The 17,091-nt window shown below is 40.7% G+C and overlaps 1 protein-coding gene across 3 annotated transcripts in view; it reads left to right on the plus strand.

The window, feature by feature from the left end:
- Window positions 1-16,693: 16,693 nt before the first annotated feature.
- The window catches only part of NAV2 (neuron navigator 2), a 242,389-nt gene continuing 241,991 nt past the window's right edge, over window positions 16,694-17,091 (plus strand). For all 3 annotated transcript variants that reach the window (XM_026089351.1, XM_026089354.1, XM_026089352.1), the window contains exon 1: window positions 16,694-16,951. In XM_026089351.1, the coding sequence (XP_025945136.1) occupies window positions 16,694-16,951 (258 nt within the window). The remainder of the gene's footprint in view (window positions 16,952-17,091) is intronic.

Genomic DNA, 17,091 nt, shown 5'->3' on the forward strand with positions numbered 1-17,091 from the left:
CTGTTTTCGTTGCCTGCCAAACTCATGGAGTGAGGAAAAGCAGCAGGTGTAAACATGTAGCTGTCAGCAGAACAAACTTGGGTGGTATTTTGAATGGTTAGGTGACTTGCTGTAGGAACAGGAATATTTTCTTATGATTCTTCTTGCTTGGGGAGGCACACTTTTTTTTTTTACTTTTTTTTTTTTGCCTTTTGCAAGAAGACGGAATTGCATTCCTGACCGGGAGACAAAGATTGAGTTCTGGGGCTTACTAAATGAAATAATAGAAGAATTTATGTTGGAAGAGACCCCTGAAGGCCATCTGGGAGTGGGAGTGTGTATGGGAGCGTATTGCAGGCTGCCAGGGACATCCCCTAGAAGGGGACTGGGTCTGCGCAGGTGGCTGTGAAGTAGAGAGGCAATCTGGGCATGGCTTTGCCTGCTCCTTCCATTGCACCGTAATCTTGGGCTACTTTGTGCTGCTTAAGGGTGGCAGCAGCTAGACCTCTAGTTTCCACTATTTAAGAATCTCAGCAGAGGTCAACCCTTTCAAAGGAGGTACAAAGAATATGAGACTTCTGTTACCCCATCTATTACCCCATCATTTAATACTTGCTATATCTCATTAATGAGATGTCTGAGAAGAACAATTACTTTGCAGATATTGAGTCATCTCTGTAAAGGATTTCTTGAGACTGAGCTAAAAGAACTAGTGGAAGCAAGAATCTATTGATGTAGGTTTTCTGTGCATCCTTATTCAAATCTGGGAGTTACTTACCAAAGATTTTGTCTCTTATTCCCTGTGTTTTAAAATATCTTATCCTGTGGGACGTGTATTATCCCTAGATCTTGAGAGTGCTCATTTTAGTTTTGACTGTGAGATAAGCCAACATGCTGACATTTTCTCTTTTTCTTTAAAAACTAGGTTTTTGCCTATGGCTAGCTTTATAGCTAGTAGTTACATTTTACAACGTGTCCTTATGCATTTCTTGCACTTTATAATTGCTACTTTATAGTTGGCACCAGTTTTGAATCTTAATTCATGGCTGAGGCAAGTACACACAGTATACAAATAACCATCAGGTTATCTGGGAAATAACCATATCAAAAAGCCAAAACCAAAGTAACATTAAAAAAAAAAAAAAAGGTCAGTTCTTTCCTGCTCTGTGGCTTCTTATTTACTGGAAATAGTGAGTGCAGACAATTATCTTACAGAATGCTTAAGGTTAGTGATAATATGTAGTAGGGAAGGAGTTAACAGTGACCAGTACATTTCCTTTTCAGTGGATATGCTTCCAGCATCTAGCTGTGTGTTAACTTTGCCACTGATTAACATTTGCTGTGATGTACAGTTAAGATGGGACAGCAAATAAGCTGTCCTGTTCTGCATCAGTCCACAAATTCTGGAGAGATGCTTGATGGCATATCTGATAGCAAAAGCAAAGTCAGATGAGGATGAGGGAATAGATACTTGAATAGTAGAAGTGCATGGGAAATGCACAGAAAAAGGAGGTTTGGCAATGTTGTTTGTCCTTCTGAGTCCCTAATGAGCTAAAAATCTGGGCAGAGTGTGAGGGAGTGTATTGACAGGGTAAGCTAATTGCTGTCACAACAGTTGCCTTCTAATCTTATTTTCATGTATTTATAGTGTGTAAGATAACATTTTCCTTCAAGTGAGCCCTCTTGCAGGCCCCTTGGCACTAAGGGACCATTTCATATCAGCCTCTTGCGAAGCAATACTCTGACTACTCGAAGGTGATCATTATTGCTGCCTTGCCAGATTTTCCTGAATACATCTTCAGGTTGAATTCAAGAGCTCTAATGGCCTTGATTAGAGACTAATAATGAGGTTTGGTGCCATGCTCAAGCCTTGAGTGGGCAGAACAGCAAGCAAAGAGGGAGATGAAATATAGCACCTTTGGGACAGCTTCTGACTTTGACTTGTGATATTCCTTTGGATTCTCAGGCTTTACCCTGTCCATGACTCAATTACTTATTTTATAAAAGTATGAAAAATTGTTCTAATGTGCTGGTTCTTTGCTTTGGAAGACTGTTTTCAGCCAATGTTCTTAGCAAACTGAATTTTGCTTCCACATTGTTCCTTTTATTTGCTTTAATTATCTGCTTCTAGCACAGATCTGCCACATGGAAAGATTCATGTATATATAATGCATACATATATACACACATAGATTTGAAACTGTTTGTGATCTGATTTGTATGTGATATGTGGTAAAGTGTCAAAAGGGAAAGGAAGATAAACATTTTGTGGTTTTTGTATCAGGGAATCGGGAAAATTTTCAAAGTTTCAAATAGCATTAGAGTTCTCTCATCCTCCTGTTTATGGGACAGGGAATCAAAATACTGAGAGTGAAAGGAAAGATAAATAACAACTTCCTGTGTTTCTTCCTTCCCTCAACAACCATTACCTCTCTGCTTTTCATCTGATTTGGTTGGGATGCAGTAGTGCCTTAAACATGAAGTCAAAACGGATATTCATATCAAAAGAGAGAACTGTTATTTTCCATAGCTTTATATATATTTCTACCTACATTTCTACAAATTATCTATGTTTTTATTTTTTAAACATATTTATTTATTTTTAACTCTTGCATACACATCACAAGGTTCTTTCCTAATGATTTGGTCTTTTCCATTGGTCAAACTACGCCCACTTCTACCTGCTCCCCTGTTGTGATTTATAGAGGTTTGGAAATAATCATGGCTTTTGTTTTTTAACTGCTGCTGCATCAGTGTATATAGTTCCCTTGATATGTCAAAGTACCCTTGTTTATAGACTAACCTGATGTTAGCCATACCCTTCAGGAAAAGTGCTATGGTGCTGTTTGGCTTTTTGTTTTTTCTTTCTCCTGGTATGGAGAGAAAAACCTGACCAATTTAATTTATATTTATATATGTATATTTATTTTATTTTATTTATTTTGTTTTATTTTTTTACTTTTTAATTCAAAATGAGTTGGGGCTGGTAAAAGATGCCAGGTTTAATAGCTTCTCTTCCTTATTAGAAGACTAGCTGCCTCCTTTGCCCTGGAGTGCTAACTCTCTTTTCCTTTGGCCTTGCCCACACATTAGTGGTAACGGGGTCTGCACATCACTTCAGAACAAAGAGGCTGGGCTTTGAGTATGGTAAGACATTTGTTTTGTGGTACACAAATATTGATCATCATTAACTACAGCAGAGATTACTTTCACATTTAAATGAGGTCTCTATCTGGTAACATCTCAATATCTGAGGAGCCCATGTTAACATCACATTTCCTTGGATGGTGTGAAGGTATTATTATCTGATTTTATCATTAATAAAAAGAGAATTAAGACATATATTTCCAAAGCAGCAATGAATTTTGCTTCTATTTTGGGATGCGTGATCCGAGGCGTTTGCCAAGCTGGCAACCCAGCTTGCCTGCGTTCGTGGCAGGGGGGGTCTGCGTGGGAGCTGATCCCATGCTTTTGACTTCCACTGTCACAAGCCTTCTCCAATATGAAGGGCTTTTCCTCTTCTCTGAGGAGCTAAACTGGCACCCTTGGCCAGATCTGTCTTGCTCTGTCCTAATTTTGAAGCCCAAAGCAGGAAGCGCAGGGTGGCTTGCATCCCTCCTGTGGGCTGGTGCCGTGCCGTGTCCTCCCGGGGCTGCCTCCGAAAGGAGCAGCTCGCTCACCTCGTGGCGCTGCTGGCGCGGCCGGCTGGATGGCACGGAACACGTCGGTGTCATCAAGACCGCTGCGATTAAATTGTTGCGGAGATATGGAAAGCCATCTGCTGTTTGTTCCCCCTGCCTGCTCGCTATTGAGAGAGCCTGCAACAGATCCTGCTGCCAAGCCTGGCTGCCGCGATGCCGGGCTGTCACGTGGAGGAGGCCTGGCTGCTGCTCAGGCTGCCTCCGCAGCTCGGTGACCCCTTTGCAGGTGACATTCTGCGTGCTTGTGGAAAAGGCTTGGCTGTCAGTCAATGTAGGGAAGTTAGAGCCAAGGGTGTGACGGTAGCTGGAGCGGGCCTCTTCGGGCTGGTGGCCTCCCGCTGCTGGGTGCTGAGCCGAGCCGAGCCGAGCTGCTAATGTCCTGCCTCTCTTCGTAGCTATGGCTGACTGAGGGCATCTTCAAAAGCAGCAGTGGTCTGCGGAGGACTGTGCATCCTGTTTGTGCCGTGGGGGTTTGAAAGGGTTGGGTTAGGTTGCAGGGGTGTGCAGATGTGGCCTGCGGATTTGGCACATGGACTGCATGGCCTGGCACGCGGTGGGATTGGGGCTGCCGGGACAGGGCTTAGTGGCAGCGGGGAGGGGTGATGTTGGAGAGGACAGACTTGGCTGATTTTAGCTGCTGAACTTCAGTGTCCTTCTGGAGCACGTGCAAAGCAAAATGACTTTTAAGCGGGTTGTGTTGTGTGCATTTTCAGATAATAATGTTTAAAAACTTAACTCTGGCACAAAAGTCACTACCTGGTCTAATTTGCAAGTTCCTTGAGCAAAGCTCTGGAGTGTGATAGCTTATTAAAGCAAAGGTCACTGGTGCTTTTTTTAAAGTTGTTAAGCAATGTATTGTTCTAGCTTTGTTCTTGGCGTTTGGGTTAAAATGTTCCCAAACAGCCCCAAGTAGGCAGTGGCATTGAACATGTCAGACCAGATCATTAAAGTTTGGCAAAATTATCTGTAGCTGACAATGAGGTATTAGAACAGGAAATTGTAGCCAACTTTAATAATAAATGATGATGGTGTTTATACATATAAGGCCTGATATTTAATTATCCTCAGTGAGGCTTGAAGTTTCCTATGAGCAGCACATGAGTGCTGTGGGCACTGCACTGCCCAGCTTCCCAGAGCTCCCAGGATGTTTGAGTAGCAAGTGCTAGTGGTGGGCTTATAGCGATGAATTCTCATTGATCTTTGCTAATGCAAGGTTAAAGCTTTGGTATTTGCTAGTGCTCTAAATTTTGTACAGTATGCTAATTACTCTTTTGAATTGGAAATGCTTGTTCAGCACAGTGTAAAAGAAATCGGAATTGTCTTTGTGATGCTGTGTTGCAAATAGTGTCTAACCTTTTCCTGTTCATCTAGAAATGCTGTTCTATTTTTCCTGGGCCAAATTAAACATCACCACATTTTTATTCAGTTTACAATACATGTGCATGCATGCATATGCATACACAGGTGTAATTATTTTATTGTTGTGCTAGCAGCGATACTGTCCAGAATAATTTTTTCCTGACATTGTGTTGGAATGAAGAAGAATTTGGAAGTGGGTGCAGCTGTCTGAAAATTAAAAAGAAAGACAAAATAGAAACATAAATATTTAGCATCTGCAGAGAGGGAACCTGAATGATAATTAGACAAGGATCAGTAGATTAGTTTGGAAGAAAGATTTTCTGGTGACCCCAAATCTTTTGAATGATTCTCTATATGATGGCATTTACATGTTCAAAGTTTCAGTCCAGGGATCCTAAGACTAAATTCAGAATTGTTGGCTGGGGAAAACAATGGGAAAGTTTTGTCTGAGCATCTGACTTTCAAAAGTGAATATTGCTATTTCAGTTTTTAATTTTGATGATTTTTAGCACAGCAATTCATCCTCAAATTGCTCCTCTAACATTAGGTGGCCCATATTGTATGAGATAACTTAAAATGTCTGAGTCTTATTATCCTGAGCCTGTAATTGGAAAAAGACAGGAACACCTAAGTGCTATTAATTTTCTCATTTATATACATATACAGCAGTGCTTATTGTTGCTGCAAGGTGACGGGCTTTAAAGATTCAGTTCTAACATCCTTTATCACATCCTACTTTCTCTTACTGAAGGTCTGTCTCTGCCTATACTTCACATGTATTTAGCCAGAGCCTCTCTCTGGCTTCCAAGCCTGTTATTAATGTATTCCTCAGTGACCGCCTTGCCTGCATGTCCTTGTGTGTTCTCCTTGCCTCTAAAGTGAATATGGCAAACTCCTTGGGCCCCTCAGGGTTGAGGAGCACTCTCTAGTATCTTGCTGCATTCTTGCAAGCCTTTCTGGTTGCTGCTGATCTCTGGAAGATACTTCTGAGTTTTCTGTCTTGCTGTTATGAAGAGCTGTTATGCCAGCTCTTCACCTGGTCTATGCAGGTGAAGTCAGGGTACCTTGAGAATATTACTGAGAAGGCAGTGGATAGCAACAGTACTTACTGAGATATCCTGGTGCCCCAGTTTCCACTTAACTGTACCCTAGGGTGAAAAGATGCACTGTGGTTTTCATTTTATGTTCAAATCACTATTAATGCTGGCATTAATGCTGGTGTTAATTGCAAATACAAGAATCTGTTCACATCATTCAAAGTGATAACATCTTTGTGTTTGTAAGAAATATGGGAGAAGATCTGAAAGAAAAATCACACTTAAACAACATGTGCTAAGGTTTTTTTCCTAAAGCACGTCTGTCAATATTTTGCCTATTGGTAATTTCTTTATGGACCTCCTGCCTAAGCATTTTCTTGTAGTAGACCAGACCAGCTTTTATAGCTGATCTCCACTTTGAGGTCTTCCAACGGATCCAGACAGATTTAATGTTTCTATTTTATTTTCTCCTTATTCAAGGATCACAGAGGTAATTCAGGTTGGAAGGTCCTCAGGAAAGCTGTAGTCCAACCTCCTGCTCAGAGCCGGGCCAACTGTGAGATCAGACCAGGGCTTTATGCAGTTGTGTCTTGAAACCTCCAAGGACAGAAACTGCACAACCTCTCTGGGTAGCCTGTGCCACTGCTTGACTGTCCTCATGGTGAAAAAGTTTCTCCTGATTCCCAATCTGAACCTCTTGTAGCAACTTATGCTCATTGTCCCTTGTCCTCCCTTTGGGCACTGTTGTGAAAAGCTGGGCTCTGTCATCTTGATGACCTCCCCATAGGTACTGGGGGGCTGCTGTTAGGTCCCCCCAGAGCCGTCTCTACTCGAGGCTTATGCTAGCCCGGTCCCTCAGCCTCTGCTTGCAGGGCAAGTGCTCCAGCCCCGACCATCCTGGTGACCCTCCGCTGAACTCACTTTCATTTGTAGTGCGAGTAGTGGTCTCTTCTCTTCACTAAAATGAGCATTGTTTCACTCTCTTGGTGGTGCAGCTGTTTCCTCCTATACTTGACTGTCTAATTAATAACTCCTTGCAACCCTGCTTTTGGTGTGCGTGTTTCGGTGTGAAGTGTTTCTATTAACAAGCATACTTGGCCCAAATGGGGAGAAACTGTGTATGGCCCCATATTGGCTCTTGTTTGAGAGCAAGCATATTATGTGCTCTTTTTCGGGGTCACAACAAGGTTGAATAGATGGATACCCAGTGATGTTTTTCTAAATAAACTATCAGTGAGGTGAGGAGATAAGGACCTGGTTATGACTAAGGTCGGGACTTCCATTAATTCTTCAGGAAGCCAGAGATGCCAAGTGTTGAGATATAATTGAAGTTGGAGTAGATGTTAGATGTGTATTGAAGCTTCATTGTGGATCCCTGTCTGAAAAGGTTTATATTTTGCCAGTTATTTTCCAGATTATTTTTGAATGTGCTGAGGTAGCAGATGTGCTTGTTGTATCCAATACTTTAACATAATTTTAGGAAGTTAAACAGATGGATGCATTTTGAAATTCAGTAGCATCTCTTTCAGCATCTGTAATGTTTCATTTGCCAGCCAGGATACAAGGGAACAGAGCATGTGATAAGTACTTTTTCTATGACAAGGTTTCTGTTTGTTTGCCAATGATAAGCTTCAGCTGGATCTTCTTTGGGGGTCATGGAGCATGTCAGGAGTGTGTGGTGTTTTGACATTTACACCTTTCCAAAATATTCCAAACATTGAGAGTAGCATCTTGCTGTTATTAAAAACCATATGATGGAATGTGTGAGGCAAATATATTACTATAAGGTCTTTACACTGTAGCATTAAACAATGCAAACTCATTACAGCATCATGGGTAAAACAGGGTGACAGAAAACCCTGGGATGGAGTATTATGCTGTCACCTTAAAAAAAAAAAAAAAAAAAAAAAGATTAAATGTTGAAATATCAAAGCTGCTAAGGAAACAAACACATTATTAATCATTACACTGGGAAACTCCTTTGTTTTGGTGTGAAACAAAATATTAATAGAGACAACATTTAGTGAATTTAATGTTGGTTTTGGGTGTCTGATATTACAAAAGTTTAAAAAATGCAATAGTAAAACAGTAGGAGGGTCAGTTATCAGTGTGCTAATGGGAGAGCAAAGGAAAAGTCAGGAAGTTCTAGAAGGAAAGCTTGGTCTTGCTTCATGCATGAGGCTGCTCAGTGGCCCTGCAACACCTCAGGTTTGAGTATTTTCTGTTAGACTAATAAAAAGATTAAAAAATAACTATTACCTGTACATTTCCTTTGAGATTTTGTGGTTTTAAACTGAGCGTGATCTTTGGCATATACAAGTAAACATCCCTCTCAAATGTACTCATGTTTTTTTTAATAGAAAATGAAACAGTACTTTTTGTTGTTTTTTGTAATTGATGTGGTAGCCTTCCTCAAATTCCCTTACGAAGGATTGTCACATTGGACATGAACTTGGCAATTCTTTTTTTGTTTGTTTGTTTCCAAGTTGACCTTCAGGAATAGCCATGGCTGCTGGGCTGAAAGTTGACCTCAGGTATGTCTGTGTAAATTTGAAGTTTCACTGAAATTTTTAACCTAAGAATTTCAGTAGGGCCATTAGTGTACCCCAGATTTTTGGCTTCTAAGGATGTGCTTTTATTTTCTATAAACATTAAATCTGGACAAACCTTTTTTAAAGGACCTGTGGAGATGGGTAACACTCATATCAGAACATTGTGTTAAATACCTTCTGTGTTTCCATTTAAATTATTATGGGCAATTCAGATTCATATATTTTTTCTGCTAACGCATTCAGAAATAGCTGTTGTTTGTAACATTGCAGTTAATCATTATGGCATTGTGTGATGCACAGCAGGTGACCTCCAGTGGTGAGCTGCTCCTGAGTGGACACCCCCGGGTATGCCCTCGTCTGGCTTCTAGGGAAGTGCCACTGCCTGCAGACTGAAAGGGCCTGGGGATTGAATTTGGTTGTGAAGCATACTTGGCCAAACCTGTAAGTGTGAGACTGTATTTGTTGTACTCTGGTATCTAGCTGGCAGTTGGTGAGCACCACAAGAAGCGCTTCTGTGGCTCCAGAACTGCACTGCGCATCATCTACTGATGCATCAACTGAACTGGAGGAGTAGGGTCAGTATGCAAGAGGATTTTTTTATACAAATTTATTGGTAATGTGTACTGATAGGACAGGAGATAATGTGATTATAGGATAGGATTGGAATAGTCATCTAAATAAGATTTTGATAAATGCTTCTATTTTAGAAGCCAAATTCTGATGTTGGCTGTAGTGAAACGACATTGATTTAGAGCAGGTGAAAATCTGACCTTCACCATTTCTTTTAAATAGTGATACTTTGATTTTTAGGAAATAGCCTAAGTTGCTTAATGATAATTTGGCCAATTTATCTTTGTTCAAAACTGCTAATGTGGAGGAGATTGATGGCAGCTAAGGCTGGGCTGGCATACTTAAGCAGATCCAGTTGAAATATATAGCAGCCACTCATTGCTAAGATTGTAGCCTCTTTTTCTGGTCTACTATTCAGACGTTTTCTGCCGTTATGCTCTGACTATGCTTTCAAATGATGGAGCCGGTGTGTTTGAAATATGCCAGTAAGGGAGAGCAATGTTACAGAAGGATACTACCTTGTCATGAAAGACTGTAAGTTTGTAAGTGGTGGATTTTTTATCCTTACTGCTTCTTGCAAAAGTAGGGAGAAAAGCAGCACAGGGAGGAGAGTACTTCTTAGCTCCTCTTCTTCATATTTCACCTTAACTTGATGGCTCTTAAAGTTAAGGGTAGTTTGTGGTATTTGGATCATCGTCACCTTCCTTCTATGATATGCTCATTAATGTGATTCTAGTCACAGGTGTTTTCTTAGCCTTTCCTAATACAAGAAGCCATAGGCAATGTCACATCAGGCATAAGGTAATATAGGAGCTAGTACTATCAACCCTGAGGAAACAAAGGACATGTGAATAGATTAAGAAAACCCAGATGCACATCTCCATTGAGGAGATGTGATTTTCAAGGATCCTTCTAAAATGGTATTGAAATATTTATTCCAGGTGCTGTTAGTAGCCTGGAAAGGTTATGTCTTTTCTTAAAATCACAAAAGTGATCAGTAAATCAAGGTGACCTGTGGGTTGGCATGACAAAGCTGGTCTGTTAGGAACATAAAGTTAGTTCAGGCATATACATACTGCACAGTGGCCACTGCTGTGACTACAGTATAGACATATATTATATAATATATCTAAATCTTAGAGCATTGCAGAAAGCATTAATGAAACAAGCTCTTGCATTCCTCTTCTCTTCCACTCCTGTTCCTGATGAGTTTAAGTGTGAGGAACTAATTTGACAAGCAAACTGAGTCAGAAAGAGGGGCATGGATCTTTCCAAGGCCAATCACAGAATCTCCATTAGTACCTCTGCCTCCAGCCAGCTAAGAGCACGATTTTTATTAGATTCTGAGCAAATGACATGGCTATAGATCCAAAAGCAACTGAAACATAATGAAATCACAGAAATGGATGTTGATCAAAATGCATTTGCTATGGCAATAGAAATTTATGTAGTCTTTGAGTGGACCGGAATTAGATGTTCGTTCAGTCAAATGATAAATGCAACATGAAATTAAAAAGATACTAGTGTGGAATGAGGTGGGCAAATTATTTCAGTGCAGTCGTGATGCCAGCTTCATGTTCGTAGCACAAATACACAAAATGTTCTGGTACAGCAGCAGTATTAGATATGTACATTGTTCAGAAGATACTCATTTAAAATGGTGTCATTTTGTGTCACCATGCAAAAGTTTCTGCCTGCCTCACTAGTGCTTCTCACATTCTGTGTGTCTTCAGAAAATGAGTGTAATAGGTGTTTCCTATCCAGATGGAACTTACCTTGTTTATTTGTTAACATATGACAGAGTTATAAAATGAGGTGGAATCAAACCCAGTGTGAATTAGAAATATGTCAGAGGATTACAAAAGGGATTTTAGATCAGAATTAGTGTAATACAGACAAGATTTCTGCAAAAAGAACTGGGAACAGAACCAAATTTTCCTCCTTTTTTCATTGCTCTATATAAAGAACTCATATGTACAGACTGTAATTGCTGTGGTGAAAGGATACCAAATCATATAATGCCTCTAACAACATTCCTGTTTTCTAACCACTAGAATTCCTCATTTCGGAACACATCAGAATATTAAGAGCTTGATCCTGTTTACACATTTATAAAGTTCTTTCATGAAACAGTAACATAGATCTTCAGTAACATGAAACAGTAACAGGATCAGGCTTTTACATAAATTTGCAGAGAGGATCAGACATTTACGTCTTCAGTATGGTGGTCAGCGACAAAAGATGGATTTGAATGTGTAAAATGCCTGCAGCACCAAAACCAGGTCCATATTTATCCCTGTCATAACTCCACTTAGGTTAATGGAGTTGTGCCAAGGCTGATTATGCCCACAGTGAATAGGACAACTAGCTTTCTGGCAGGAGGGAAGTTTGACAAGACTGCTTTTGTGGGAACAATTAAGCCTTCTGATATTGGCAGTACCTAGTGACATTTTAGGAATGTTTAACTGGCCTTAAAATGATTATGTTGGAGATTTCAGATAAATATATCATGCCTAAAAGACAAAGAAAGTGTTAATAAAGGTATCTTCAAGCGTGGAATGAATTTAGTTCCATCAGCGGTTCTGAGTTATCAGGCCAGTTAGCAAGGTTAGCAATGTTTTAATTGTTATAATAAGAATTTTATGTATTTTTTTACTTACACTAATGTAACATTTGGCTTCATTGTGGATGGATATTAAACAAGGTTTGAAAGGAAGGTCCGATTCTCTGATCCCCCTTAGGCATTCCGTAATGCTTCTCATTTTACTTGCAACATCCGTGTGCAATCCATATAAGCATTTTCTTTCTACTTGGATTTAGAAATCCTGTTCGGTTGTTATGTGATAGTGTCTGAGCAATGAAGGCAGCTTCAATAGTTTTAGAGTTCTGGAAACAGTATATTTCATCTAGTTTGCAGAGATCATCTATTCAAGAGCAGTTGACTTTATTTTTCATTCTGTTTACTGGTTTTGTTTTGGGAAATGTGCTGTCTTGCCTGTAAGCTCTTGAACCACAAAGTACTCAAATAGTTTCCATGATGTGTTAAGGCCTCTAGCTCATTGGAGTCTGCTTGCTACAACTTTGAGAATATTAAGCTAGTTCTCAAGATGGGAGTCTTGGCACTTCAGATGATGCTATGTGGTACTAAGTAGTGACAGTTTGAATCCTGAGCAGTGGCATCTCCTGAGTTTAAAAATGTCCATGTCGCTAGTGCCATGCACCCCCTGAAGTAAAGTGCCTGTTTTTAATAGCATTTTCTCCTCCACATCCCCTCAGCTAGGGAGCGGGTGGATGCTTGCTGGACTACAGGCAGGTAAGGGGGAAAGAGGGAGGATGTAAGTATTCAAGCCAAGACCTAGTCAAACATAAAGCTGCAAGGGGATGTTCCCCTAGTTTGTGGCTCATCTGACACTTGTGGCAGGAAAGATGATGCTCTTGCTTTTTGTTTAGATAGTTAATATTATTTACTTATCTTAAAGCTGAGATATAGAAATTTGTATGATTCAAAAAGGAGAAAACTGGTTGGACTTTTCAAAGAGGATAAGGAAGTTAGGTTCCCAGATGTCATTGACTGTCAAAGAAAAGCAATTTCTTTTGAAAATCCTAGCTTTAGAAGCAGGTAAAACCAATTATAAATAATAACTAGTCATTTCTAAAGATGGACCAAAATTAATGTTGTCTATCTTTGCAAATATAGCCTGTATCTTGATGTGTTAACAATTTATGGCCTCATGTTATGGGTGTATTTCCACTGGATGCAGTATACTGCATTTTAGTGGCATTATGTTGTAGTATTTGGATAGATAGAGCAAAGTATGGATAACATCAAAAAATAAGTACTAGGTGGCAATGGATTATTAATAGAAATTTTTGCTACTAGATAGCTACTTTTTATTGACCCCGTAAGGGAAACAAACAGTAATTCTAGGCCACTCTTCAGTAGCTTATCAGGAATTCACAGCAAACCTTGGGTCCATGTTATTGATTCAGCAAAACAACTGGCAGGAGCATAGTCTGAATGGATTCAGAAAACAACTTTCTCACTTCAGTAAACAGGACCACATACCAAGAAATAGAGAAAGCAGTCTCCTCCAGCTGGAATATTCAATCGACTGTCTTAAAAAGATGAGTCTCAATAGTTCTTAAAGTAGCAGTGAAAGGAATAATTTTCTCTTAATCAAATTAACTTTGTGTTTGTTATGGTATCCTGTAACCTAGCCAGTTTTCCAAGATACAAACAGAACAACAAAACCTGGCAAGTTCTGTGCATCTGGGATTGGTGGCCTGAACCTAATAAAACATGTAAGTGAAGAACAGAAAATAAAGCTGTCAGTTAGATCTTCTAATAGCTTTTAAACATTGCTATATTTTATTACAGATCTAAAATTAGCCTTGTTTTCAGACTTGGATCTTTTTCAAGGTTTTCTTTCAATCCAACTTTTTTTTTTTTTAAGCTATCAAGGCTGAGTTTTCAGCACTGAACAGTGGAAATGGTATCACAGCATTTTGCGCATTTCTGCTCCCATAACTACCAGTCCTTTCATATGGTAAATCTGACTTTGTTCATCAAACTGTTGGGCTTTGAAATTTTCTTCATAGTAGTTTATAAACAGACACTGTGCATCATGCTATGCCAGTGGAGTAAACATTGGAGGATCTATCTCAATGAGATGGATGAGTAGAGATGAGCAGTTTGTAATCTGAGATTAGTGGATAAAGAGACTAGAGTGAAAACGCAGTTACTCATAAAAAAAAAAAAATTACCCTCTTAGAGTTAATGCAAAACAGCCTGCAGAGTTGGTATATGTGAAAGCAAAAGTGCCAAAAAATCCCCCAACAAAAGCAACAAAATCTCTAGTTAACATGTGGATTTCACAAACTGGGGGAACTTTAATTACAGAATCAGTGGGCAGTGCTAAGCAGGAGACATGGTAGACTGCAGTGAGGATAGTATGTCCAGGCTTTGCTTTTGGTTTTAAATAATCTAGTTAATGTGAGACATCCAAAAAAATCCCACAAACAACTCCAACAACCCGCCCGCCCCCATCAACATACAGCTAATGTTTTCTGAAATTGTGATTTCTGTTTGTGGAGGCAGAACTTCTTTTACATTGAAACGTTGAGGAAGAATAGTGCTTTACAATCAACAGAGCACACACTCTCACTTTAATTTGCAGTACTGCCACTGCCTCACTATGTAACCCTGGGTAAGTCATTTAAGATGACATCCACAGAAGGATTCAGCATGCAAGTCTCATCTGATTTCCCGTTTAGCTGCCTAAATCCTAAAATGCTATCCTAATCCTGCTGCCTAGTCCTGGAGACACAGTCCAGAAATGCCTCAGTTTTCTATCTGAAAGGTTCTTGGATGTAAAAAAACCTATTTTTGCATATTTAAAACCTCTAAAAAAGTGAGGATGTTGGATAGCCAGGAACCAACTCCGGCATGAAATGGGTTGCTAAGCGTGGTTCAGTCTGCGCGCTCTGAGAAGTTTAATTCGGTATGTTTGCTGCAAGCGCTCCTGTTGGCCTTGGCTGTGCGGAGCAGCGGGGTTGGGCTTCCTCTGTCCTACCGAGTAGTTCAGTGGTTTGGACACTCGTCCAGGGTGTGTTTCCAGGACAGGTTCATTGCTTCTCTCGGCTTGCTGGGATCCCTCCTATCCCTACCATCCTGCTGGGTTTTTACTGATTCAGGTTCAGAACTGATCTTCAGGCAAGGGGACAGGTGTGAATGTAGAAGTGAAGGAAGTGCCACTAGTCAAAGTAATGCAGCAGGCGGGTTGTGATGAGGATTTAAAAGAAACCTTTCTCTTCAGTGTCTCGTGTTGGCTTTGTGAATCTTGTTCTGTGGCACCTGACCGTGTATGCAATGCAAGAAGCTACATGGTAACTCAGGGCCTTTGGTCGTCGTTACAGGCTGCCTGAAAATGAGGCACTGTGACACTGTGTATCATGGTGCTAAGATTTCCTAATGAGCCCTAAACTATCTCTCAGTGCCTTGAATTTCCATGCTTATAATCCTTCACTGTCTAGGACAGTGTACTGTGGGCAGAAACAGGGATATGTAGAGCTAAAAAATTTGCACTATTTAGCTGGAATGAGGGATCTGGGGGCTGTAACGAATCATGCTATCTGCAGAGCGGCATGGGGAGGAACCTATGACTTGCATTGCTGGGTTGCACTGAAAGAGTCTTAAACGCAAAGTGCCAAGTGCTGTTATAATTGGGTTAGATTGCTCAGTGCTTATTCAAATTCCTGTTGATACTGGCAGTGGGAGTTTTCCTGAATAAAAGCTGAACAATGAGTCATCTCCAGGTGTTTTTATTTGAAAATGCTTTTTTTAAAACTGCTAAGAAACTCCCCATGTGCAACGTCTAAAGCATCTTCCCCGCTGGAGCAGCTCCGCCACGAGCACTGCAGCACAGCTTACACAGACCCGGCTTTGTACTTTGGCACTGTCATGGAGTTTCCTGCCAGTCAGACGAGTTGAAGCCACTCCTCTCTTGCGGAGAGATTTTGTTTCTGATTTGAGTTGGGAGGACCAATCCAGGGGCCGCCCTGTTTTATGGTGCTGTCAGATTGCAACCTTCTCCCGCTCCGGCTAATCTCCCTAGCCTTCTTTGGTGCTGGCACAGCAGGCTGCCTTTAACACACACAATGTGCTAGCGGTTCAGTGCTGAAACCTGTTTTAGTGCGGGTGTTTAAAATGAGGTGGTGGCTGCTTTCACTTCTGTTTGATAGCTGAATTTTTTCTCCATGTTTTCATGATCAGCACTGGGAGATCCAGGAAATTTTGTGACCACTGGCATATTTTTATTTAAACTGCCATCAGTGGACCTTTCTCCTCCTGCTGCAGCATCATTGTCCTGTTCACAGATATTAAGACTTAAGAAGCTTGATTCTCTAAGGCTCATATCCAAGGGCATCAGTCATTAACATACTGAGCTACATCTGCTTCTTGGCTAAGACTGAAGAAAGACATCTTAAGCTGGAAATCCTGCTCGCTCACTCACTCGCTCTCTCTCTAGTGCACACAGAACAGGAAGCATATGCAGCAGCAGGTTCTTTTTTTATTCCAAAAGGCTGCCTCACTTTGGAGATGCAGTGACAAGATAATGGAGTAAAAGTCTCCCATTTCCAGGGAAGAAAATTACAGGAGTCAGCCAGTGAAAGGAAGGAGCAAGTTAAATAGCAGCAGGAATAGGAGAGTAAAGGAAGGAGGACAGTGGTGAAGAACTGAAAATAAAATTAGAGGAAACAGGTGGAAGGCTGACAAAGAGCTGGGAGATATTTTAGGCTGCAAGTGTCTTCTTTTTTTTTTTTTGCCTTTTCTTTTTTTTCTTTTTTTATTCTAAGCTGGTATTGAAGATCCCTGCCATAAACCAGGCTGCTTCAGTATAGCAGCTTCCCAGACGTGTCCTTTTCTCTCTCCCTGCCTGCTGTTTCTACTATTGCTGCTGCTGACAGAAACGTGTTAGGAAAGCAGAAAGAGAAAATGCCAGCCATCCTGGTAGCCTCCAAAATGAAATCGGGACTACCTAAACCCGTACACAGCGCTGCTCCAATCCTGCATGTCCCAACGGCAAGGACCATCCCACAACCCTGTTACCTGAAGTTTGGGAACAAGGCGGAGGTGACCAAGCCATCGTATTCCAGCCAGATTCCTCTCAAATCTCCTAATGGACAAGAAAACATAGGAGATGGACTCCCACCAAGGAAGAGTAGCTCGGTAGAAAATGGATTTGACACACAGGTTAGAAACCACCAAGGTTTTGGGGAGGTGTATGTGGGAATTTGTTTATGTATTGTATGTGTGCAGCAGGTATTCTGAGGCATGTAGCAGTGGTGTGAATAGAGAGAAGAGCGAGGTGTGCGTGTGTGTACTAACATCTG

Source organism: Apteryx rowi, unplaced genomic scaffold (genome assembly GCF_003343035.1).
Source record: "Apteryx rowi isolate R43461 unplaced genomic scaffold, aptRow1 scaffold_81, whole genome shotgun sequence".
Lineage (NCBI taxonomy): Eukaryota > Metazoa > Chordata > Aves > Apterygiformes > Apterygidae > Apteryx > Apteryx rowi.